Genomic DNA, 24,754 nt, shown 5'->3' with positions numbered 1-24,754 from the left:
TATGATATTTGCTAGTACAGGGCCAAGTGAACTTCCCATACTAACACCATCTAACTGTTCATAGAGAATGTTGTTTGCTGAAAATACTGTTTTTTTACAGGTGTCTTGAATTAATTTTCTGAGTGTGTTTTTTGAGATTTTAGTTTGTAACAAGTTCTTGTTATAAATTCGATCGATAATGATGTTTATTGTTTTAGATAAGGGTACGTTAGTGAATAAAGAGGTTACATCAAACGATACAAAGACTTAACCATCGTCAAAAAGTGCTTTTGGAATCTGGAATTTTTTCGGCAGCAAAGATTTTCAAAACTACTAAAAACCACATCAAAACATCAGCCACCGTATTTAGACTTCCAGCCAACAGCCATTTTGTTTCAAAATAAATCTATGTTTTCATTTTCATTTGTTTTCCTTTTTTCTGCAGAGTCAGCTTTTTCCATAAATTATGCGCGCGCATAAAAATTATCAAATTGCGCGCTAAAATACTGCTAGATAATACGCCGACAGCTGGCTAATCAGGCCGAACCTGCATTGCAGGGAAAAATCTCCCTGCAGGCGACTTACCTGCGCCAAGCGTTAAACAAGCAGCAAAAATATCATAAACTAGACTGTGAAAAAAGTTTAACGCTTGGATTCCCAGGCTAACGCAGATCTTTCTACTGCTACTTTTTTTTAAATTGAAAAAGCTTTTCATTCTGAAGCCTTTTGAAAAAGTTTTTTTCTTGACCTTTTTTAGACCTAAAACTTCAAAATAGCAAAAAAGCTTATGAGTTTACGGAGCTTAGTCTATATTCACGATAAGTGTGCAATCTTTTTTCTTTTACCTATAATTTTTGAAGGAATTCTTCAATCTTTATAAATTTGGTATCATTGGAAAGATATCAGTGAGTGGAACAATTTGAAATAAAAGAATCTTTTAAAAAATTCTAAAAATGACAATGAAAACGAAGAAGAAAAAAATGAAAAGTAGAAAAGTGCTATAACTATCATTTTCACGGAAGTGAATCCTTGATCATCGAACGTTATCACTGTGAAAAACTTTCTCAAAAATAATCATTTTGTCAAAAGATATCAAACAAAGTCATACATAAGCGGATTGACGTCTAAAAACGCCGTTTCTGCTGTTTTCTGCTGTTTTTTGGGGTCAATCATTTATCAACTTTGTATCATAACTTTATATTGAATGAATATTTCAGTGAAATTTCTTCACACTGATGACCTCCTAAGATCAAAGAATCTCTCCAGTGAAAATGAAAGTCATAGCCCTTCTCTACAAGATCTTCATCGTTTTCTTCTTCATTTTCATCTTCGTTTTTAGGATTTTTTCAAGGATTTTCTTATTTCAAATTGTAGCACTCACTGATATCTTTCCAACGATACCAAACTTATAAAGATTGAAGAATTCCTTCAAGAGTTATAGGTAAGAAAAAAGAGTACACACTTATCGTGAATAGACTTTAGTTAAATAGTTGTCCAAGGGCTAAAGTAATTTTCAGAAGTCATCATTTTTCTTGACTTTTTCTTTTTCTTACTCACCTTACTTGCCGTACTTTAACCCAGGTAAGAGATCGTAGTAGTGTATATTCTAAAATATCGCCCAACAATTAATGTTTAATGGAAAATATAGACTCTTGAAATTTAAAAAAGTACACCAAAATTTGGATGTCACGCCAAAACTTGGATGACACGCCAAAATTTGGATGGCACGCCAAAATTTGGATGATTTCGGAATAAGGAAACGCTGGCATGCAAAGACACGTTAACACGTTGGCATGCTGGCCTGCCGAATCACGTTAGCACGCTGGCACGTTGGCACATTGGCACACTGGCACGCCGAAGCACGAAGGCACGTATGGCACGCTTAAAAACCGATGGCATGCTAGCACGTATGGCACGCGATTTAGCAGACTCGAAGAAAGGATGCGATTTAGCATTGAAGTCTGAAAAAGTGAGTATTCGGAGGCATTTTATTTGAAGTTTTCCTATTCTAGAGTTTTGAGGTAGGCTGATGCATAGGATAGGTGCGAGTGAAATATTGCATAATAGATTCCCAATAGATTGGTACGTTAAAGGCATAAAGTGTCTTAGTTTTGCTAGTATACCATTTGCTCTACTAAGCTCAGATGCCGGTAGTTCAAAATAGTAATTCCACGAAAGAAATTTATCGAGAAGAACACTCAAATATTTAACTTGGGAAGAGAAAGTCAGGACATGATCATCGATTTTAAGTTTAAAAGTATGTGTAATTATGTTGTATTTAGAGATATTTTGTTGGCTTGCAACCATGTCGAGAGGTTAATTAAAGGCTCTGACCATAGTGAATTTTTCATAATTGTCGTGTTTACAATGTGTTTTCTGACTGATATAACCAACAAAACTATGGCATGTTATACATTTTCTGTTTGAAAAACTATTCCTGAATATGAAAATTCAAAAATTGCATTGAAAAAATTTGATAAAGAAGAAAATAAAGACATTTGCGAAGACAAGTATTTCAACTTTGAGGAGCTTATTTTCAGCGAATAAAAAGATTTTGATACAAAGTTAATAAGTGATTGACCCCAAAAAACAGCAAAAAACTCCAGAAAACAGCCTTTTGAGACGCCAATCAGCTTATAACTTTGTTTTATATCTTTTGACTGAATGATTATTTTTGAGAATTTTTTTCACAGTGATGACGTTCGATGATCAAGGATTCACCTCAGTGAAAATGATAGTTATAGCTTTTCTACAAGATCTTCATTTTTTTCTTCTTCATTGTCATCTTCATTTTTAGAATTTTTTTAAAGATTTTTTTATTTCAAATTGTTTAACTCACTAATATCTTTCCAATGATACCAAATCTATAAAGATTGAAGAATTCCTTCAAATGTTATAGGTAAAAGAAAAAAGAGTGCACACTTATCGTGAATAGACTTTAACAATATATGTAGATTTTCTGAAAATTTTTGTAAAAGCTTCTTTGCCTGAAAATCTTGAAAATAGTGGCTTTTGACCAATTTTTCATCCCAATTTTTTGCACAAAAAGAGTCATAACTTTTGAAACATCAATTTAGAAAATATTTCTGATAATTTTTAGATAGTTCAATCTTTTGCAGAATATTAAAAAAAAATTCAAAACAAAAAGGTTAATTACCCATTAAAACTTGGCATTTTTTGTAAAAGAGGGTAATATAATATTTTATTAACGTCTTTTTAAGGTTCATAACGTCATATTTTTGTAATTTAATTGCTAAATTACTCTTGATAGAATAAATTCAGACAATTCAGAAACAACTTATAAAGACAATTTTTTGTTAAAAGTATCAAGGAACTCAAAACAAAAGTTTATCTCCAAATTTGCGTAACCGATCTTTTGGCTATGGTCAACCTCCCTAGTATAGTAAAGAACCTTGTGGAACACCACCATATTGTATATAAACATGTACACAATAAATTGAAGTTGAGATAAGAATTGCTTGATACTCAAAGTTTCAAGCAACTATAAAAACTATATAAAACATGTATAAAAACATTTAAAAAACTATAAAATTCTTAGCTTGTAGAAGCCCTCGATAAATATACTCAACTGGCCACAAGAGGTTTCGTCAGATTACTGAGACAGGGGATTATGTAGATTACCAGTTAAGAATAGTATGTTTTTGGGATATCGGTGTAACCAAACGTTGCCGATACTAGAGGCGTTCAGGATTCTTTAACATCAGTCTATGAAATTATTGCTGGCTTGCTTGCACCAGTTTTCTCATACACGCTTCATTCTTCACAGGGTGCATAGTTATAGTTTCCCTTTTATAATGACTACAAACTGCCACAGTGTAATCAAGCACAAATTCTGCTCCTTTGGACGGCCTCACTCCAATATTTGGTACTTTTGCAACGAAAACATAAAAGCCAATATTGACATCTTCAAGTGGGAAAACATTTTTCCATTCGAAATATGGTTCAATACGCTCAGCAACATTTCTCGATAATATGATAGCCATCCCAGTAGCAAACGGAGCGTAAATTGTTTGTCCCCACAGTTTTTTGTCAATATACCATTTAGATCTCTTGTCTCGAATTGGACCACCACGCATATGCATTAAACCAGCATATAAAGAAGTCTTGTGCTCAACAGCAAAAGCATCTTGATAAAAAAGTTTGTAGGTATTCGGAATACTTACAAAGACATCATCATCAGTTTTAAAGAAGTAGTCAAATTTGCAATTTCTGATTGTCCAATGTATACCAAATTGTGTTCTTCGTGAAATATCGAAATAATTTTCAGTTCGGTTAGTAATCAACATATCCCCGTGTTTCTTTGATTCTTCTTTCGCCTTTTTAATCTTGTCAGCTGCAAAACCAGTTATGAAGAGCACTTTGTATGTTGCATTCTTAAACATTGCTCTTTGTTTAGGAAAATTATCAGGATTTCCCCAAGTACGCCTGATGGTTGTACGCCTTTCATAATTTCCAATATGAGAGAAAACAAGGAATAAGATTTGACTGCTTGATGGTTTCAAATCTTCCTCGTTTAGTAATCTAACGTTGGGTTCTTTAATCTGAGTTTGCTGTGAACGCTGTGAGAATGACTCACTTGTTTTCATGTTACCCATGTTAGGTTTATCTATCTTTTTGTTTTGCGCGACTTTGTGGTTGAATGAGACATTCAATGAACTTGCAATTCTACCGACCATTTCTCTCAATTCTTGAACATGACGAAGTTCTTCTTCGTGTATTATTTTGACATCACTCAAATCATTTGATTGGGTGTTGGTCGGAGTGAATTTTACGTAAGAGCTATCCTTGAATGTAAACAAACTCAAAAGTACAATGACTCCAAGTACTGGAATGATCAACAACAAAGGGTTTTGTCCTCGAAACATTCTGAATCAGTCGATGTTTGTGTTAATTTTATTTGTTCGACAGATACGACCTAAAAATGGAAAGATTTGGAAAATATTTTATATATGTGAGATGCTTTTCTTGTCTATGACGTTTACATCAAATGATTTCTGCTGACGTCAGCAAAATTTGAAAAAAAGGATTATGCAAAAATATTTTTATCAATGATATGCAACTTTGGTCCGAATTTCATGTTTATACCATTAGCCAAACTGGAGTTATCTAAAAAACAAATTTTGCTGACGTCAGCATTTTTTGGTTTTTGCGGTTTTTCGCAAAATTGGCAAAACCTAAATTTAAGTAACACCGATTTTCATGTTCTACATAATGCGCTTCTTTTAAATGTATAATTTTTTATGCTAGGAGGGGTGGAATTGCCTCCGAGAAATTAATGAAAATTTGGACACGCATTAATTTACCCGAGAGAATTTGGAATACCGGTATCTACTTTTTCTTTGATCTTTTTTACAATTTTATAACTTCAGTTCCTGATAGAACTGAAAATCTGGAACCTGATCAAGTTTTATAAGTCTAATGTATTGGATTTTCAAAGACATCCCAGAGACCCGCTTGAAAATCTTGCCAAAATTTGGTCCCCGAAGGAAAAAATACCATACAATTTCAGCCCCACTGGGAAATTGACTTTGATTTCATCCTCATTCGAAATTCGATGGAACAAATATTGCATTCCAAAACCAATTCCCAATGGATTTTTTAAGCTTGGAATAATAGAATTTCCAACCCCATTGAGATTTCGATATAAATCTTTATCCCTGCTGTGGAAAGAAGTTCCATACCGGGGCTGCGAGACAGGGGTGCTCAAAGAAAACCCGAAATAAGGTCCCAGTAATAGGGCGTGAATGGTGGTTCGATGGTTTGCGGTGTAAATTTGTTCGCTAAAGCAGCTCAAAAGGTTGCTAGTGATTTTAGAAATCATATTTACCACCAAGCCCCCCAAAAAAAACAGCTGAAAGTCTATGAAACGCGCCATATTTCCTGAAAGTAATAAATTAACATTCATATCCTCCAAATCATATCATTTCTATATGAATTTATTGTAAGTCAAGAATCATAACATTCCTTTCCTTATTTATTTAAACTTTTAGCCCAAATCATAATTTTGAACTAAAAATTTAAACCTTGATATCCGATCTTTAAGGTGTTATTTTCGTTTTGTGTTTCTGGTCAATCGCCTGGTTTTGATAAATAAATTTGCTGTCCAAGATCGCAAGACATTGCACGCATGTTTGTCAATTCAGTTGTTCACAACTAAAATTAGCCGACCTTTTAAATAACAAACATCTATGATGACCAAGCGGTAGGTAACATAAAAGACAGATGAAACCTTAGAGCTTGCATATGCAAGCTACAGAAGATTCTCCTGTTTAGAGATTAGGAAAATCACCCCCGCCCTAAGGAGGGAACATAACACCCACCCCCAGTCGACGATCCCAATAACCTCTCTTATTTCAAAATATATCAAACCAAACAACATTGCATGCTATCGTTATAACTATGCTACGTTAATACTAGACTAGAGCCTACTTCTGGCTGAACTTTGCTTTTTGATAATTTTTTATGACGCTGAGTCCAGTGAAGTAGACTAGGAGCATTTGGCGAGGTCGCCATTTTGAATAAAAAAAAATTAAAATCAAAATAACAATAAAACTACTTGGAGTTGAAGGATATAATCAAAAATGAGAAACAAACACGATTAACAGATTTGCAATCCCTTATTCTCAAATAAAAATATTGCTTCATACTGTTTTTACCTTCCAAATACAACTAAAATCTGGCGGACTGTTTTACAGTCCGCCTAGGCAAAAGCATATTACCATATACTACCGGGCCACTTATCAGCGCCAAAAAAAAACATAAAAAAGCTCTAAGTGGACCCCGGGCTACGTTAATACCAAACGAAATAAATCTATATATAATATCATTAAAAACTTTCTTTCATTTTGTATGAAACCCACATGCAGATACAAGATAGAAAGATTATATATAATTGTATCATAACATAACCGAACAAAAGTTGACTGATTTAATCTGTCATTTTTCTCTGAGCTAATCTGATTTTGAACAAATTTAATGAGAAATGCTTTATGAAAAATGGTAATTGTCTTTTTTTTAAGCACATCAAATAAACTAATACAATACGAATGTTCTTAACATACTAGATCAGCGTGTTTCAAACGCACTTTTGGCGATCGCTTCAAAAAGTACAGAACTTTCTGTAGTATTCAAGAATTTTCACCTTAACAAGTTTTTCCTAACGGTTAACAAATCTTTATAACAAAAATGTACGATGCGGACCTTTTGCTGTTGCTTAGGAAGTGGTCATTAAGTATAATATATACCTGGGTGGAAGGGTTTTTTTGGCAGACTTCTTATTTTCATACCCTACCAAAAGTTCTCAAATAAATTTCATACCCTACCAAAAATTGGATGAAAATTTTCTTACCCTACCCCTTACCAGATGGCAGCTTTATGGCGCTTTAAAATTTCTCAGATTTCAGGGTTCGCAAGAATAATGGAGTTTTAGAATTGACAAAATTGAAATTTTTGTTGAAATAAGATTCTGCTAAAAATATTTTCGTGCCCTACTCAAAGCCCTCGAGTTTTTTTCATACCCTACCCAAAATAAGGGAAAAAAATTTCATGCCCTACCAAAATCCCTTCCACCCCGGTATATGCTATACTTAATGACCGCTCCCTTAGATCTGAATAAGTAACGTCGAAACAAGACGATTACGTCGGAACACCCCTGTATCACAGACCCTCAGCCCCGCTGGAAAATTTGACAAAATTTCGTCCCCGTTGGGGAAAATACCTTGGAATTTCAGCCCCACTGAGTAATTCATTGTTTAGAAGTTGCTCTCCAAAACCATCCCACTGAATTTTAACCTTGGAACGATAGAATTTTTATCCCCATTGAGATTTCAATATAATTTTTATTTTATCCCCACTCTAGGAAAAAGTTTTCACCAGGGCTGTGAGAAAAGTGGAGAAAAGTAGGAAGAGAAAAAGTTTTCTTTATTTGTACAAGGTCAGCGATAAAAAAATGAATTACAGCAAATTACAATCGGTGAATGAGAGAAGGCCTTTATCTAGATTTTTCAAATCCTCTCTCGATTACCTCACTTAAAGCTAGGTTTTATTTCAGCAACAAAATGCAGGGCAAAACAAACGATACAAATGATATTAATTCCTGTCATGAATTGAAATCTGCATGAGAAAATAACAATCTCAAAATTAACTCCGACGCATGGGGTGAAAGCGAATTGGTCGAACTAGTAAATTAACTCTTCTTAGATCGGTAATTTCTGGAACCATCGACAGATCATTTTAGTAAAGCGTATAGCTATACCTTATTGGGGTAAAAATGTCGGACTTTTATCTAGTCGGTTTTTTTTCGTCGGGAAAAAATTTCGTCACCTAGAGGCATTTTCGTCACTTTCCCCCGACCAAAATTTCAAACTCGTCACTTTCACCCGACTAAACTGTCCTAAAGAAATGCTAGCTCGAAAATTGTTTTTTTAATTCGACGTTTAAAGCACTAATTTCGGTAAATTAAGGTGTAAAGAAATTAGATTTGAATTTTGGTTGCAGTATAAAATTTCGGGTAAATGTTTTGGTCGGGAATAAAAAAATCGGGTACAAGTTTCGGTCGGGTGATAAAATGTTGGAGTAATGTTTCTTCGGGGGAAAATTTCGTCACCCCCTCAAAATTTTCGTCCGACATTTTTTTCCCCGATAAGGTATAGCCTTTGTTCGAGGTGCATTGTCAAACAAAAACCAAAAACTAAATTATTGGCATTATATGCAACCAGAAATTCCCCTTCTAATGGTCTATGATATGAAAACCGAAAATTAGAATTGGCTAAATAACCTCATGCTCTTGTCCATTTTAATCAATTTTTCTAATAATGTCCAATGTTTAAGTAAGTAAGTAAGTAATCTATTTGTCTTGATAAGCTATCACACTCATAGAGACGAGGCTAAATTAGGAGGTGGCCGCACGCTACTGTTACAAGAAAAAATAGTTTCTAAGATCTTACTAGGATGCATTGAGAATCAATTTTTTTATAAAAAAGCAATAAAGAAATGAAAATTCAAAACCAAACTCGAAAATCATAAAAACCAGATATATGAGAAAAGGAAACCGAAATAGGAAAAAGAATAAGCACGCAAATCAGGTAAAAAATAATTCTAAGAGCTTACTTCTGAAGAAAAAGAACTCGTTGAGCATGAGTAGTTTGACGTTGGCCCCAAATTCGGGCTGCATATGAAAGATGACAATGGAAGAGAGAAAATTACAATGATATTAAAGTTTTTTGTTGACGTAATGTCGAAGTTTACTCAGCGCCCCATTGGCTTTGTACTGTAATTACCACAATGTTGCTTTCAATCAAAAGAATGATTTCTGTAAAATCTAAGGTGTGCTTTAAAGTACTTATACAATGCAACATCCGTTAAACCCTTCCCGAAAAGGGACTTTACCACAACAAGTTATTTAGCATGTATGTTTTAGTTGCTGCGTGTTCATTTCACATCCATTTGATATTCCGCTATTAAAAAAGATTATATTATCGTCATGGTCATTCAGGTACTTAACCCTTTAACTACCGTGCGTAATTTTTAAGGTTCGACCTATTTGCCACGGGAAAAAAAGAAGGTTCGACCTATTTGCCAGATGTCGGTATATGCCGACATGGGCAAAAGGTAGCGATTTTGACTTCATTTTCTGAATAATATACGAAGTATCAGCCAAGGACTATAATTTTGAGTTGAACATTGTTGAATAGTTATTTTTGAACATAGAAAAGCTTTTAACTATTATCTTTTTTCATTTCAAACCATCTAATACAAAATCTTTGTAGAAGTGTTAAATTTTGCGGCAAAGAAATGGAAAGTGCTCATGCGGCAAATTCCGACATCGGCAAAGAAATTGAAAGTCATGTCGGGATATGCCGACATCGGCAGGTAATGGGTTTTAATAGATAAAGAAGTTTTTCAAGCCTGTGAATATATCTTGGAATGGGTCCTAACCTAGCCTGGAGATACAAGCTATGATTTTTTCTTTTATATATTGATGGCGAAATGAATAGCATGGTTTGGGATGAGAGTTTGAATTTCTCAGATCCTGATGACAGTTGAAAACACAATCAATCAAATTTTGTTATTCTTTCACTGGTCACACTTTCTTAACGAAAGTTCCGAAATTGGTTTTAATTTTAGTAAGTAAGGACAGCGTTAAATTCGAACTCCCTACTGTTATTTTTTTGAGCAGGCGGAAAAATGCCTCACAGCTCTAACCCGTCCTATATCAGATTTAAAAAATACAGGACGGGTTTTCTGTCTAGCCCGAACCGTAATACGATCAAAATTACTCGACTAGCCTGACAAAAAAGGACCTCTAGCGTCTAGGACAGCGGAAAGTAAAAGTACCGTCATTAAGGGGTAAGATTCGACTTCCCTGACTCAGATTCCGCTGACTTCGGAATATTTCCATTATTTTCCTGGGACCCGAAATAGGACTAGAAAGGGTTCTTTTCTAAAGATACGGAAAATGTCGTGTTGAGTAAGGAGATTATCAAACTTTCCAAGGCTCATTTTTCAGCTACCCAGAGTCTTCTTCTTTTACCACTAAAAGGTTTGCAGTGGAATGTTACCCCAAACAACGTTAAAGGTGTAGTCAATTATAAAGATGCGATTACAAATTCTATTAAATATTACAAGATTATTCAATGACAATTATACGTGATATATTTTAAATGTAGGAATGTTTTTTGTAAAAATAACTACATAATTCCCAATGGATTTTTTCGTTGAAAATCAGTGAGATTTTATAATGTCCGTCAATGTATGAAAATTTAAATGAAAATAATATAATTAAGTATAGTTATCAGAAGAAAAATTCAAAAAAACCACCCCTCCCCAATACAGCGTATCAAGAGTGAGGTGAATTAAGAAAGGGTTAATAACGTTAAAAAAACACCCTGACTTGGAATTTTGTGTTCCTTAACATTATCAACTAACTGCCATGAAAGAATTATCTCAGACTTGCTTCCATCAATTTTCTCATGCAAGCTTCATTCTTCACAGGGTGCATAGTGATAGTTTCCCTTCTATAATGATTACAAACTGCCATAGTGTAATCAAGTACAAATTCTGCTCCTTTGGATGGCCTCACTCCAATATTTGGTACTTTTGCAACAAAAACATAGTAGCCAATATTGACATCTTCAAGTGGGAAAACATTTTTCCATTCGAAATATGGTTCAATACGCTCAGCAACATTTCTCGATAATATGATAGCCATCCCAGTAGCAAATGGAGCGTAAATTGTCTGTCCCCATAGCTTTTTGTCTACATACCATTTAGATTTTTTGTCTCGAATTGGACCACCACGCATATGCATTAAACCAGCATATAAAGAAGTCTTGTGCTCAACAGCAAAAGCATCTTGATAAAAAAGTTTGTAGGTATTCGGAATACTTACAAAGACGTCATCATCAGTTTTAAAGAAATAGTCGAATTTACAATTTCTGATTGCCCAATGTATACCAAATTGTGTTCTTCGTGAAATATCGAAATAATTTTCAGTTCGGTTAGTAATCAACATATCACCGTGTTTCTTTGATTCTTCTTTCGCCTTTTTAATCTTGTCGGCTACAAAACCAGTTATGAAGAGCACTTTGTATGTCGCATTCTTAAACATTGCTCTTTGTTTAGGAAAATTATCAGGATTTCCCCAAGTACGCCTGATGGTAGTACGCCTTTCCACATTTCCGATATGAGAGAAGACAAGGAAAAAAATTTGACTGCTAGATGGTTTCAAATCTTCCTCGTTTAGTAATTTAACGTTTGGCTCATTAATCTGAGATTGGTGCGAGGGCATTGGTGTGTTCAGTTTTGGGATTTGGTTGTCGATCGTGCCTATCTTTTCCTGTCTGACTTTGTTGCTGAATGAAATATTCAAAGACTTTGCAATTTGATCGAGCGACAGTGAATTCTTTCCCACCATTTCTCTTAATTCTTGGACATGACGAAGTTCTTCTTCGTGTATTATTTTGACATCATTTAAATCATTTGATTGGGTGTTAATTGGTGATTGAATTTTGAATTTAATGTGAGATCCATCCTTGTAGCTAAACACACTCAAAAGTACAATAAGTCCAAGGACTAGGATAATTATCAGTATAGAGCTTTGTCCGCGAAGCATTCTGTTAAAACTTTATTTGATGTTTCTACAATTATTTTTTAATGTTTGACAGATTCTACAAAAGAAAAATACGACAAACATTTTAAACAGGACTCGGGAATGAGGCAGCTATTACAGGGTGTCTACGGGACCTTGAAAACCTTGAAAACCTTGAAAACCTTGAAAATGAACCACCCAACCTTGAAAACCTTGAAAACTATCAATTTTCTGGGAAAAGCTTTAAAAACCTTGAAAAATCGTTAAAAACCTTGAAAAGCACTATCCAGCCTTTCGAAAAGTAAGAATAAGTAAAAATCCGCCTGCGGCGCTAAACCTTTATAACATTTAGAGAATTCCATATTTCCATGTTTCTGTTGCGATTCTGTCGCAACGAATGCAACATATTCTTTTATCATTAGCTGAGTTTTTGTCACTAATTTTCCGTTTGCATGAGCCCTAAGAAATCGACTGTTCCCCAATTTTCAAATCGCTTCAGGGCGTCTTGGAATAATGGCCGTGCATCAATAAAATTTCGAGGATTCCTTAAAACAACTCTTTTGGCAATTGATTTTTGTAAAAAACAAAATAAAAAACAAGGCGTTTTTTAGCCATTTGAAAGAGTCAAAATCAAAACTTTCTCTCGTCGGCACAAACCATGGTTGCGCCTCCTCGGTCACTGTAAACAATTGGTTTTGCTTCTAATTCTTTATTTCTACAGTTGGAAGACTAGGGAGCTGGAGTATTTCTTTTTGTGGTATTGTTCTCGAGAGGGAGATAGGAATTTAACTGTGGAAGTAATTCCCCGGGCACCAAAAGCGAATAAATTTTTTTTGCTGTCCTCTATTTTTCTTTCACCTACCAAAAAATAAAAATTCCTGTAAAGAGCCATATCTGAGTATCAAAAAACCTTGAAAAGTGCCAAAGGTTTTGCCAAAAAACCTTGAAAAACCACTTAAAAATGACCAAAAAACCTTGAAAACCTTGAAAATCCCGAAAAAAAATCCGTAGACACCCTGTATTAAGTAACTGTTGGTTGTCAATGATGTTCAATAGTTTTTGTCAACGAGTTTTTTTCGAGTAACCTTCGGCCTTTTTTTAGGAATCAAGACTGGAAAACACAGATGAAGAAAACTGCACTCCAAAACCAACTCCACTGGATTTTTTGGACCTTGAAATAATATAATTTGGGATTTCGAAGAAATTTTATCCCAATTGTGGGAAGAATTTCCACCTGGGCTGTGAGACACTTGTGTGTTTCTGTGGCAATCCTTTGTCTTATGTAGCACATAAACCCAAAAATTAGCACCAAAGTACTCAATTTCGAAAAAACAAATGTTCAAAGTAACAAATAATCGTTTTTAATCGTTGGTAAAGAAACTCGTCGATGGATTTTCTTAGATGCTCTTGGTTATACCTCTCCTTAAAAAAGTGCTCTTAAGCTCTCTATGGGTAACTAGGAAACGTAAAAAAACAACAAAATTAGCTGATTTTACCCCTGTCTCATCAAAACAGGTCAATATTTCTAGTTGACGGATTTACGGAATCCTTGTCAAAACATGACTGCTTTTGAATTTATACTGTGACTGTATTTCATTCTGAGTCTCAATATAGGTTTTTTTTTCACTTACTCAAGTTAGCCTATACTAAGATAACTGGCAAGTAGCTAACGCTCAGAGGATGTTCTGACTTTGTACAGATCCAATCTATGCTTAGAATAACTTAGCAGACAGCTGATACCAAATATATAAATATTAATAATACTCACCATTGTACAGAAAAGACCTCTGCATTTTTTTAAATTACAATTCACTGCTCAAATCTTTAAAAATGTTATAACAGTAGCTTTTGGCTAAAAAGTCCTTTTAAATCTCGATTGAAAGAGCCCCAATAATGTCCTTTGAAAGTGGTTTGAAAGTAATGTCTAAAGTAATTAAGGTACACTTTAGAAATGCCATTAAAAAAAGTCAATAAAAGCACTGTTAAAAAGTTAAAAGCTTCAGTGAGAAAAATTGCAATTAAAACTTTTGAAAAATTTACGACGTTTCCCAGTAGGTTCAAATAGCGCTTCGTCATGCAAACGTCATTATTATTACTTCTCTCATTTAACCGAAATTCAATCCCACAATCCTTTTCGTCTTAATTCAAAATTCGTGAAAGTTATTACTTGTTCTTTGTAATTGAGTGTAATTTGCGTGCAAGCGTAATAAACGCAAAGGGTGATGGGACTGAATTTCAGTCAAACATAAAAATCAATGTCTATTTTTAGATTCGCGACGGTATGCTATTCAAATCCAGTAATAGATTTTTTCCAGACACATTTTGCATTTTTCAACAAACCCTATGCAGGGGAAGGTTTCACGGTTGCCGGTTGAGCAGAATCGGTCCTTCTTCCGAACGGAATGGCGGAATTGGATGAAATTTAGAGTGGATCGGAAATAAAATACACTGCAGAAAATAGAGAGAAAATAGGGAGACGATAAAATTCACACAATTTCAAAATTTGCAAAATATATTCAACATTTTCCAGAATTTTCGACATAGGGTACCCCCTAACCTGTGCAGCCGACAAGGTCTATATTATGAAATTTATTCATTTGAACTTGCTACCTTTCCTCACCTCCTCCAAACATCAAACATTTCTTGTCTTCGATTTGTAAATTAAGCTGGTGTACGTATAAAGAAATCATTACGAGAAATGACAAAATATAGTTCAAGTAAGCAGAAAATGTTATGCGATTATGAATCATTTGAATACGTGTTCAATACTTTTTTTGTTCAATGTTTTTTGAATAGGAGGAAAGGTAAAAAGATCTTAATTATATCAGAACAGATCAATTAATGCTTTTATCGATTTGGATGAAATGTACTAACAAGTAGAGAATGCTAAGTAGATGCCCCCGCAGTGTGTAAAGTTGGTCACTTGTCATTTTATCATATACGAATTATTTTAACGCCAGGGCATTGATTTCAAAGCCCCAAAGAGGCTAGATTTGAAACTCTTGGATGGGAAATGAAGCCTTTTATTCCCCATCCAAAATGTATGACCCAGGTGCTTTTCACACAACCACCAGAGATTGAAAGTAAAATCCATCGCTTGTCGCTTGAAAATAAAGAAAGGGCTAGATTCAATCCATCAATCCATCATTAAGGGTTCACTTTTTCTTGCTTGAGAAAGGTTGAATATTTCTTTTTAGCCTATTCAGGGCCACTCGTTGCGCCTGTATTCCCAGGGGGTAAGGTTTTTTTAGGAAAGTTTCAATATTACAAAGAATTTTCTTTATTTACATGTGCCTATAATAATACTATGCCTATAATCTAAAAATGATAATCCATTTTGCATCACTACAAAACAAAACAGCCAAATTATATTTTTGTCCATTTTTCTTGTAGTAATCTAATAAAAGTTATTATAAGTTTGATATTGGAGGTAATTATCAATTTAGAATAGGTTACTATAGGTTACTCATAACTCATATAACACTCCTCGTTTAGGTAATTAACTTTCTTTTAAGTGGTATATTCTAACAAGATGACCTAATCTCGAAAATTTCACTTAGCATAATGTATACAAAATAAGATGAAGCGAATTCGAAATTAGGTTTAGGTCGAGCTAAGAGAGTAGATTTTGACAGTCATTATGTTGACTGAGCTACAATAGTAAAACTGCCGGTGTGACGATGTGGACCATACGTTTTTAGATATCAATTTTGAAAGTCACGAGCAATTTAGAAAATGAGAATTATGGAGGAGTGTACTTTCCATTCATGTTTCAATAAATAGGTCACATTTTACAAACTACTCCTCTCAGACGAATTTTCCGACCAGGTATCACCTAAATGCACCGAGAATTGTCGAGAGTCTTGAAATGTTTTTTTCAAATTCTCGTGTTTTGAAAATTCGCGGTTGGCTGCATAATTTAACATATTTAGCTTTATGATTTATTTTAATAATAATTGACCAAGCGCGCAGCGCAATGGGCCTTTAAAACACAACTGTTCGAAAAAAAACGATTCCAGGCTAAAATCGAACTACCTGACTTTCTGCTGTGCGCATGCGTAAGAAAAAACCACATATAACTAACACCTTTACAAGGAAAAGGAAGGAGTTGTTAAAGAACTAGTCAGGTTGAAAATAAGAAAGCAAGTTAAGGTGGGAGTCACATGAAAAATTGAGAAAGTTGATTTTTTACATTTTCCTGTATAACTTTTGAACTTGAAGAGATTTTTAAATGAAATTTTCTACAGAGGTAACTTAACAATAGATGATTTCAAAAATGTAAAAAAAAGTCTAAAAATAGCCAAGACGGGGGTAAAATCAGCCAGGGGGTAATGTACTGTGAAAATATTGTGTCAAGGTTTTAGAAAAATCTACAAAACCTATCACAAAAATTTTTTTTGCAGCTTGTTAATATTTGGATAAGGAGTGTTATGAATGGAATTTTTTTTTAGAATTTCATTCCAGGGGGTCTGGAAACTAAAAAATGCATTTTTTGAATTTAGAAATCAAAAAAGTATTTTTTCAAAAATGTAATCCATTCATAACACTCTAGACCATAAATTGAATTTCTCCTGAAAATTTCAAGTCATAGCACTTGTCATCCTGAGAAAACGTTGCCAAGGTGTGCGAAAAACCCCTGAACACCTATTTTGAGAAACGGACCGCAAAGTCAGAAGTAGATATATATCTCTATTTTCTGTAATAAATCGACCGTTTTACAAAATTCTTTCGCTGTTTGACTAAAAATGGACTATAGTTCTACTTTATATACTTTAAAAAAGGCTTTGAAATATCAAAATAGTCCAGAAATTCAAAATTATCACTTTCACGTGATGTGCGCCAATCCTAAAATTTTGCGCCAAACTCCACGTCAACATTGATTTAAGTCAATTTAAATGATTGTGTTTTCACAACAAAAACCATATTTTCAATGTAATAGATCATCCTAGTATATTTCCTCACTGATTCTGCCAGTTATAGGTTAATCTAAAGTTGATCTGTTGTGATACAAGAATCCACTTGGACATCTAGTCGTGCACGATTTCTTCATGAATGTAAATAATCCAGCCAGAGGGCGGAGCCGGAGGGAGCGCCCCAGACATTCAATAATTCATCTCACACAATTGTTAAACCAGCCTCCAGGCTTTCAATTTCTTTAACACTTGGATCTTTAAATAGATACATCATTGAATATGCCTTTGGTCTTTGTCCTTCAATAAGTTTTCCGGTGTCGTCAAACTAAGTTCATATCGAAAACGTTGAGTTTGAGAATCAAGTCTTTGGTTTCACCTAGCTCAAGCTTTCTTAGTTGAGGAGAATGACATTAAAGAGCTAAAAATGTCATCAGTCAATCCAACATTTCCAAATTAAAGCAGTTTTCATAGTCAAAATCACTGCTGACTGGCTGACAGCCTCCAAAATTTGTATGTTTTTAAAAATACCACTTCTTTGGTTACCATCTTTGATTACGTCATATTAGGAAATCCCGCGAAAAAGAGGCGGTATTGATTTAGACGCCCGAAAGGGCGGTAAAAAGATCTTTCGTTTGGTATGTCATGATCCTATGTTTAGATCAGCCATAAAGGAATCAGGCCCTAGCAACGGGTATGATTTTTCGTTGCTAAGGAAAATACTTTAGATCAGGGTCTAGAAAAAACCTTATATCTCAGGAAATATAAATGCTACGACCTTAAAATTTTCAGAGTGTGTTCAGAAAGGGTATAGCGTCATAAAACGCGCAAAATCTCGAAATCGATAATTTTTTCACCAAATCTCAAAACTTCATGTGACTCCCACCTTAAGGAAGAGAGAATTTAACTTTGGCTTGCTCACATTGATTCCCGGGGGGGGGGTACTTAGGCAAAATGGGTGCCGGGTATGTGCGAGCCATAAGGGTACCTTTTCTCATTCCTCAAAAGTCTCTCAAAGGGGTACAAATTCAAAAGTAAGTCAAACTAAAATTTGGAAAAAATGAACCAAAATTTAGGAAAAAGTCTCTCAAAGGGTCCCAAAATCACCAAAATTTTGTCTCTCAAAGGGTCGATTTTCGATTTTCGGCTCGGACATACCCGTCACCTCGCAAACCTAGTACCCCCCCGGGCATTGATTAAATCCTAAACAAAAAGCTGACAACTAATATTGACGAAAAACATTCAATAAACGTTTTTTCTGCACTTTAGTCCATTGTTATACTTATACAATGGTTTTACACTCAAATCCAATATTAGCAGATTATTAAATAAGGAACTTGATAAGGAACTTCGAGGCTGAAATTCTCTAGAAAAATATGAAGCTCCAGGCTCGGAGCCTAGTTAAGGTTCCTTATAGTAGAAAAAACGTGTATTTTACTTTTAATTTTCCAAAGTTGGAAAATTGCCTCCCCAATCGTCCAATTTTTGCTACTGAATAGGAAACAATAGATAAAGCTGACAAACAAACCAAAGTTACTTTTGATCGTCTTTGTCCAGTAACGTGCAACTGCTTATAATTAAATGATAATCACTCCCAATAAATCAAGTCGAAATATAATGAAAGTCTGTGTAGCTTTATGATAGCTGAAAGAAGTTGGAAGAACTCTAATCCACTCTATTCTACTGAACAATTTTACGCTTCCTCAAAACAGACCAGATTCTGCATTCATTGATAATACAAATGTTTATCGTGATTGAAGGACCTCTGATTGATAAAGAAGTATGATCCATAATTAATTTCTGCACGTGCTTTTAAACTTTCGGAGTATATGCTCTAAGTGGGGGACGTACAGTATTTTGGAATTGCGGAAATCAACCCTTTTTTCTTCGGAATTTCGGAAATCGGGCAAAATCTCTTTGGTATTTCGGAATGCTGAAATTGTTTCGGTTTGGTAAATTCATGAATTTCTGCTTCGTATTTTCGGTATTATAAAGTTTTTATCCCCCTTTTTCGGAATTCGTACATGAAAAATCAAATTTGATGAAAAATTAGTCAAAACGAGGAAAGATTTCTACATGATTTCTACTTTCTTAGTAAATATTTTTTTAGGGAATTACAGAAATTTTAGCAAAATTATTTCGGAAATCGCAAACCTACGGAAGCCGAGAAGGGACATCCAAGCTTTCTTTTTTGTCGACTTTTTTTCTTTTTTGTCGACTTTCTTTCTTTTTTGGCCGACTTTTTTTCTTTTTTTGCCAACTTTTTTTCTTTTTTGTCGACTTTTTTTCTTTTTTTGCTGACTTTTTTTCTTTTTCTGCCGACTTTTTTTCTTTTTTTGATTTGAAGAATTTTTTCTTTTTTTTGTCAACTTTTTTTCTTTTTTTGAAAACTTTTTTTCTTTTTTTGCGGACTTTTTTTTCTTTTTTTGCGGACTTTTTTTTTTTTTTTTTTTTTAATTTTCTTTTTTTTTTTGCGGACTTTTTTTTCTTTTTTTCAAAAAACCCCCGGGTTTAAAAATGGTATGGTTTGTTATGTTTTAGTGTCTAGATCTCGAGATAATTCATATCATATTCATATCTAACCTTTCTCAGGCAAGAAAAAAAAAGCGCCGTATTTTTGATGACAGATTGAATCTAGCAATTCCTTTGTTTACGATTGATATTTTTTTCGAAGTTTAGCGGTAAATTTCTGTCATCTGTCATTTGTGTAAAAACCAGGCGAGCCGCTCAAGGCCGCGCAACTTTGGTAGGATTTGTTGGCTTCAAATCCTACCAAGTTGATTTGATTCTAGCCCTTCGGGCTTATACTTCATTGATCTAAGGTGCTAAACTGCTGACTCAAATGAAAATATCGATAATTTTCAATACTTAAACCAAAATATCTGTCGAGATCTAGACATCGAAAGTTAACAAACAATACCAATTATGTATACTAATAAATTAGAGCTATCCAGCCGCCAGCTGTGAGAAAGATTTTTCCTAAAAAAATGCTCCCAGCAAAATGCTGACGTCATCGGAAAACGCCAAAAACGTCCATTTTCGCCTTCAAAATGCCATTTCTCGGCACCAGATGGTGGAAACTTAATAAATAAGCCCATTTTCTTTATCTACTTTTCACACTGAATCCGTTGGTAGCGTCAGATATTTGATTTTCAGACCTCGAAAAAAACGTTAGTTAAGGGGGGACTCTTGATATGTTCTATTGATTAGCTAAAAATCGATTCACTCGAAAACTGCAGGAGATTCGAAGGGCAATTTTTTCTTGTCAATTCTTTTTGTCAATTCTACGCTTTATTAGGAGCATAATATCAAAAATTTGCCCTCATCAACTAAAAGAAAGCAGAGTCGAAAAGAAAAGTTAAATTAAAAAAAACCTTTTTTTGAAAAAAAGAAAAAAGTTTTCAAAAAAAGAAAAAAAGTTTTCAAAAAAAGAAAAAAAGTTGACAAAAAAGAAAAAAAGTCGACAAAAAAAGAAAGTTTGGATGTCCCCTCTCGGCTTCCGTACAAACCCCCTCTAACTGGTGTTCGTTTTTGGAGACATTTATTTTGGGAGTTTTGTGTTTGATGTTGATTTACGCTTCTGCTGGCAAAGTTGTGAGATTTTTTAACATCCCAGCTGGCACACAACGTTGTTTCAACGTTCATCTAACGTTATATGGACGTTGGGAACATAAGATGAACGTTGAAACAACGTTGTGTGCCAGCTGGGATGCTGAAAATCATGTCTACCACTGCCTCTAAGCAAATGTTACCCTGAGTGTCAGAGGTTGAGTTTTCAGAGAATATCAACCTCTGAAGAAAAATAATAGAAGTTTTATCGTGCATGTTTCAATCTAATCACTGTAGAAAGAATCAAAGATGAAGAGCAAATATTACCATATTAATGTCTAGCAGATTGTAGCAGTATGCAGTTTCTTATTTACAAATTCCCCAGAAACCTCTACTTGAAATGAGTTTTTTTTCAAAATAAATCTTCTACATGATTCCCAAATGTATAACAGAAATTACTAAACTATTAATTATGGTAATGTCACTTCAATGGAATCGAAATAATAGACAAATCTTTATGTTATGATTCTCTATCACTGACCCTTTTTAAAAAAAGTCTGTTAAATCACGTGCCTCACGTGCCCAAGTACCTTAACTTTTTTTACGTGCCTCTAGTGCACTAACTCTTCAAGTGCCCTAGTGCCCTATTGATGACATTTTTGAGTTGTGTTTTCAACGATGGGAATGAAAAGATCAACTTTGAGCTTTATCCAAGATTTTGAATTGTCGCCATGGTTACTTTTCTCTGCGTTGATTGCGCGTTGAATAGAATCTGGGTTGGTCAGCACAGGTCGAGATTTCGGACTGCACTTTTCACGGTAAGCAAATGTCCAAAAGGTAATATTTACAAAAAAATTCCTGGAACGACAAAATTCTTGGGGCGAATTTGTTAGAATCCATTCGAATGAGAAAAATCAGTTCTTGGAAACCATTCTTCAGTTTTTGGCTATAACTTCCAATTTTTTTTCGTATAAGTATGGCGATATTGAAATCAGAATGATTAAAATTCTTAACGACATGCCAAGAAAGAAAGGCAGACGAAGTTGAATTCGATAAGAAGTATGGAAAATTTTAACCTTCCAATAGTTAATGTCAAAAAATTAGCAACTTTAGGTCCCTGTGAAAGTTCTTCTCGAGAGTCGTTGGTCACTGGGTCTCTTTGTAAAAATAGTTTCTCTGCAGCGTTTTGATTTTTGTAATCGATTTTGACACGTCGTAAATTTTTTTCCCGTGGTAATGTTTTTTTTCTAATAGTGCAGTCTAGGTGTGCCAAAAGTCATTAACATTGTGCACAAAGGCGTAAAAGCATGAGACTTTGCACAATTGTAGTTTAGGGGTCAAAAATGGATTTAAATTTCAGAGTATTACAACCTATAGCTGAAAATGAAGGTTATTGCGGAAGGTTGTTTGAAAAATGACGTAATTGAAGACGTCAGCAAAAATTCGAGGACCACCCAAACTCGTTTATTTATTTTAAATTCAAAAATGGATCTCTCAGGTACTAGATACTATTAGTTAGATCAGATGCAAACTTATTCTACAATGGCATTTCGAGTATGGTTAGGGTAGAAAATTTTACTTTAGAAATGCTTATCATGGCCATGCCCGATGCAACTCATTTAGACTAAAGGCTTTTGACTGGTTATAAAAACGCGATATTTCTATCAAGGATTTATTATACTCTGGATATACAAGTAACAGATTTTTGCTGATTTCTCGTGTCCGCAGTAATGATATTATTGTTCACTCTACTTCCCTCATTAAATGATTTTTCGAAGCATTTTTATTGCATTTCTTATCAAAAATCACTCATCCAATTCCCAAAAGAGACTTAAAACTTTCCTGTGAGAGTTAGATTCTCCCACTTAACTTTTTTTTACGCCCTCGCAAAACGCCATTTCTTGATTACGAGGCAAGTCAAAAATTTTGTTTATATACAAATTTTACCTCATAAATACTTTCAAGATGTTTAAAAAGAAAAGAAAATCTATGTAAAAAAAATACTAGTCCGGAGCCAGTCCCGGTATGGATCTTGATATTATCTCAAACGTAAGTAGTCAATAGTAATAATTTAGAAATTTTTCAATAAAGAAATTAAAAAGCGCAAATAACCTCACAGTCACTCGAACTTTTCGTGAGTGAAAAGAAGAGGTGGTCTTTGTTCCATGGAGTTCTGCTGCCGCGGAGGCACAAGAGGACCGAACTCAATAGTGCAAAGTTCACCTTTCTTCTTACCCAAGTGTTGTGACCGACAGGTTTTCGTCACGTTTTTCAGACAGAATTTCACTATGTCTCTTATAAAAACATTTCGTCTCTCTTCCCATGCCGCCCATGGTGGTGATACAGGAGCCGTACGTGCGTTTCTTTTCCCTTTCGTTGACATCGCATGCTTGGGAGATGCTGGAGTTCCTAAACCGTTTGGCGATTGGGTTGAAAACCCTTACGTCAAAAAATGCCTTTTGGCCAGGAATCCAAACTCGGTAGATTTCATTTCAAAGTTCTCTCCTGGCAGTGGAGTCAACGCTGGCTCAACTTTCACGTCTTTGCAGACTTGCGCCAGGAGGGACGCAGTAATGTCACGAATTTGGTTGTGGCGAAGAGTGACAAAGCCACCCTTCTTGCACGTCAGCGTGTGCTCCAAGTTGAACGAAGATCCACATACACAAACGTTTGGTAAACGATTTACTTGGTGACCGTATCGAATCTTGATCAGGTCTTGATCAGAATTATTGCTTGTCGAGCTGGAAACCTTCGTCTTGAATGGGGAGTGTCGATAGCAAGATGGATGATCCAGGCTCGTGGTTGATTTCGAGGAGCTTTTTCATGTCGTCTTGCGATTGGTTCTTGATGTTTTCCAACTTCTGTCGATGAGACTGTGTGCGTTTGAGTTTGAATGATTTCATCTTTGTCGATTTCGTTTTCTTCTTGTTTGATAATGTTATTACGGAGCTGTTTGGTGAGCAATTCTGAGTTTCGGAATTCGGATTCGGCCAGATCGCTGAACTTCGGAATTCCCAAACCACCGAGGCTTGGAGGGAGGGTAAACAACTCGCGCTCTACGTTGTTAGGATGAATTCCTCCTGTGATGGCTGGGCTGAACTTGGTGGTGATGGTTTCATCTAGCTTTTGACCTCTGTTGAATGTTGGGATGGTTCTCATGGTGAAGTTAAATTTGTGTTTGTAACTTACCGTGAAGCAAGTGTAGGCTTCTTGAGGGGCGATTTTGGCGATCTCCGACAATAACTCAATTTCGCCGATCCAGGTGCTGATCTTCTCAGTGACAAACTCATCATGGTAGTCGTCTGAACCGATGGCAGCTCCGAGGTGTTTTTTTCCTTCGGTAGTGATGTGGATATTTGTGTCTTTGAATTCTTTTTGGGCTTGTTCTAGGTGTTGTGGTTTGACGATGATCCAAGTTTTGTCTGCGCGCTGGAAGTAGCCATATTTGGGGCCCCAGCGAAGTATCGTATCATTCGTTTGAGCCCACGAATCGTACCGCCTCCGAATATGTCGTCGGCATATCCTGCTGCTCGAGATGTATGGCTTGACGTAAAATTTATTACGCGCATTCTATCGAATTCGGGTTTTTCTCAAAGAAAGTTATATTAAAGGTATTTTGTTGTCAACTACACCAGGATGGCTTGCATATGACCCGACTGTCACTTGGGACTACAATGGTCTATTTTGAACCTTCCAATCAGAAAGCACGCTCGATACCACACAACCACCAATTAACTTAGTATGTTTACCGTTGTACAGGGTGTCCCTAATAAAAGTATCGAGTTTGAACATGCGATTAGAGTAGAAAGTTTTAAGTGTGTATTCACAAAATTGTATTTTAAGCTCTCCCTCTTTTTTCTTTGTCATTACGTAACAATAAAAACATACTCTGGCTGCGTTTAGACCAACTTTGATTTGTAATTTGGCATTTGCTCATAAGGGAATACTGTTAATCACTATTTTCATGAACTTTCTATTGTCTATAATCCGCAGAGATATATAAGATAGGGAATCTCCCTTCGCGTAATATTACTGTCAGAAAGGATTCCCTGATACCTGCAAAAATGTTATGTTAGAAAAAACAGTGTAAAACAGTCAAATGCAAATAGCAAAGCGAGTAAATCATGTTGACAAAAGAGAAATTGGCTGCTGTAGCTCTGCTGCAAGCAAATTATACGAGAGACAAAATAGCGCTGAAGAGAAAATT

General features: G+C 35.0%; 2 protein-coding genes across 2 annotated transcripts; both read right to left on the bottom strand.

The window, feature by feature from the left end:
• Positions 1-3,436: 3,436 nt before the first annotated feature.
• Positions 3,437-4,915, bottom strand: LOC136815239 (beta-1,3-galactosyltransferase 1-like). Its single transcript, XM_067071684.1, has one exon. It carries the CDS (start codon positions 4,863-4,865, stop codon positions 3,714-3,716), a length of 1,152 nt encoding a protein of 383 aa, XP_066927785.1. The 5' UTR covers positions 4,866-4,915; the 3' UTR covers positions 3,437-3,713.
• Positions 4,916-10,570: 5,655 nt separating this feature from the next.
• Positions 10,571-12,204, bottom strand: LOC136815237 (beta-1,3-galactosyltransferase 1-like). The gene has a single exon (XM_067071682.1). It carries the CDS (start codon positions 12,110-12,112, stop codon positions 10,940-10,942), a length of 1,173 nt encoding a protein of 390 aa, XP_066927783.1. The 5' UTR covers positions 12,113-12,204; the 3' UTR covers positions 10,571-10,939.
• Positions 12,205-24,754: the final 12,550 nt, after the last annotated feature.

This window comes from Clytia hemisphaerica, unplaced genomic scaffold (assembly GCF_902728285.1).
Source record: "Clytia hemisphaerica strain Z4C2 unplaced genomic scaffold, Clytia hemisphaerica genome assembly, whole genome shotgun sequence".
Classification (NCBI taxonomy): Eukaryota; Metazoa; Cnidaria; class Hydrozoa; order Leptothecata; family Clytiidae; genus Clytia; species Clytia hemisphaerica.
The sequence above is the reverse complement of the archived record's forward strand: the minus strand, read 5'-3'. Positions and strand labels throughout refer to the sequence as shown.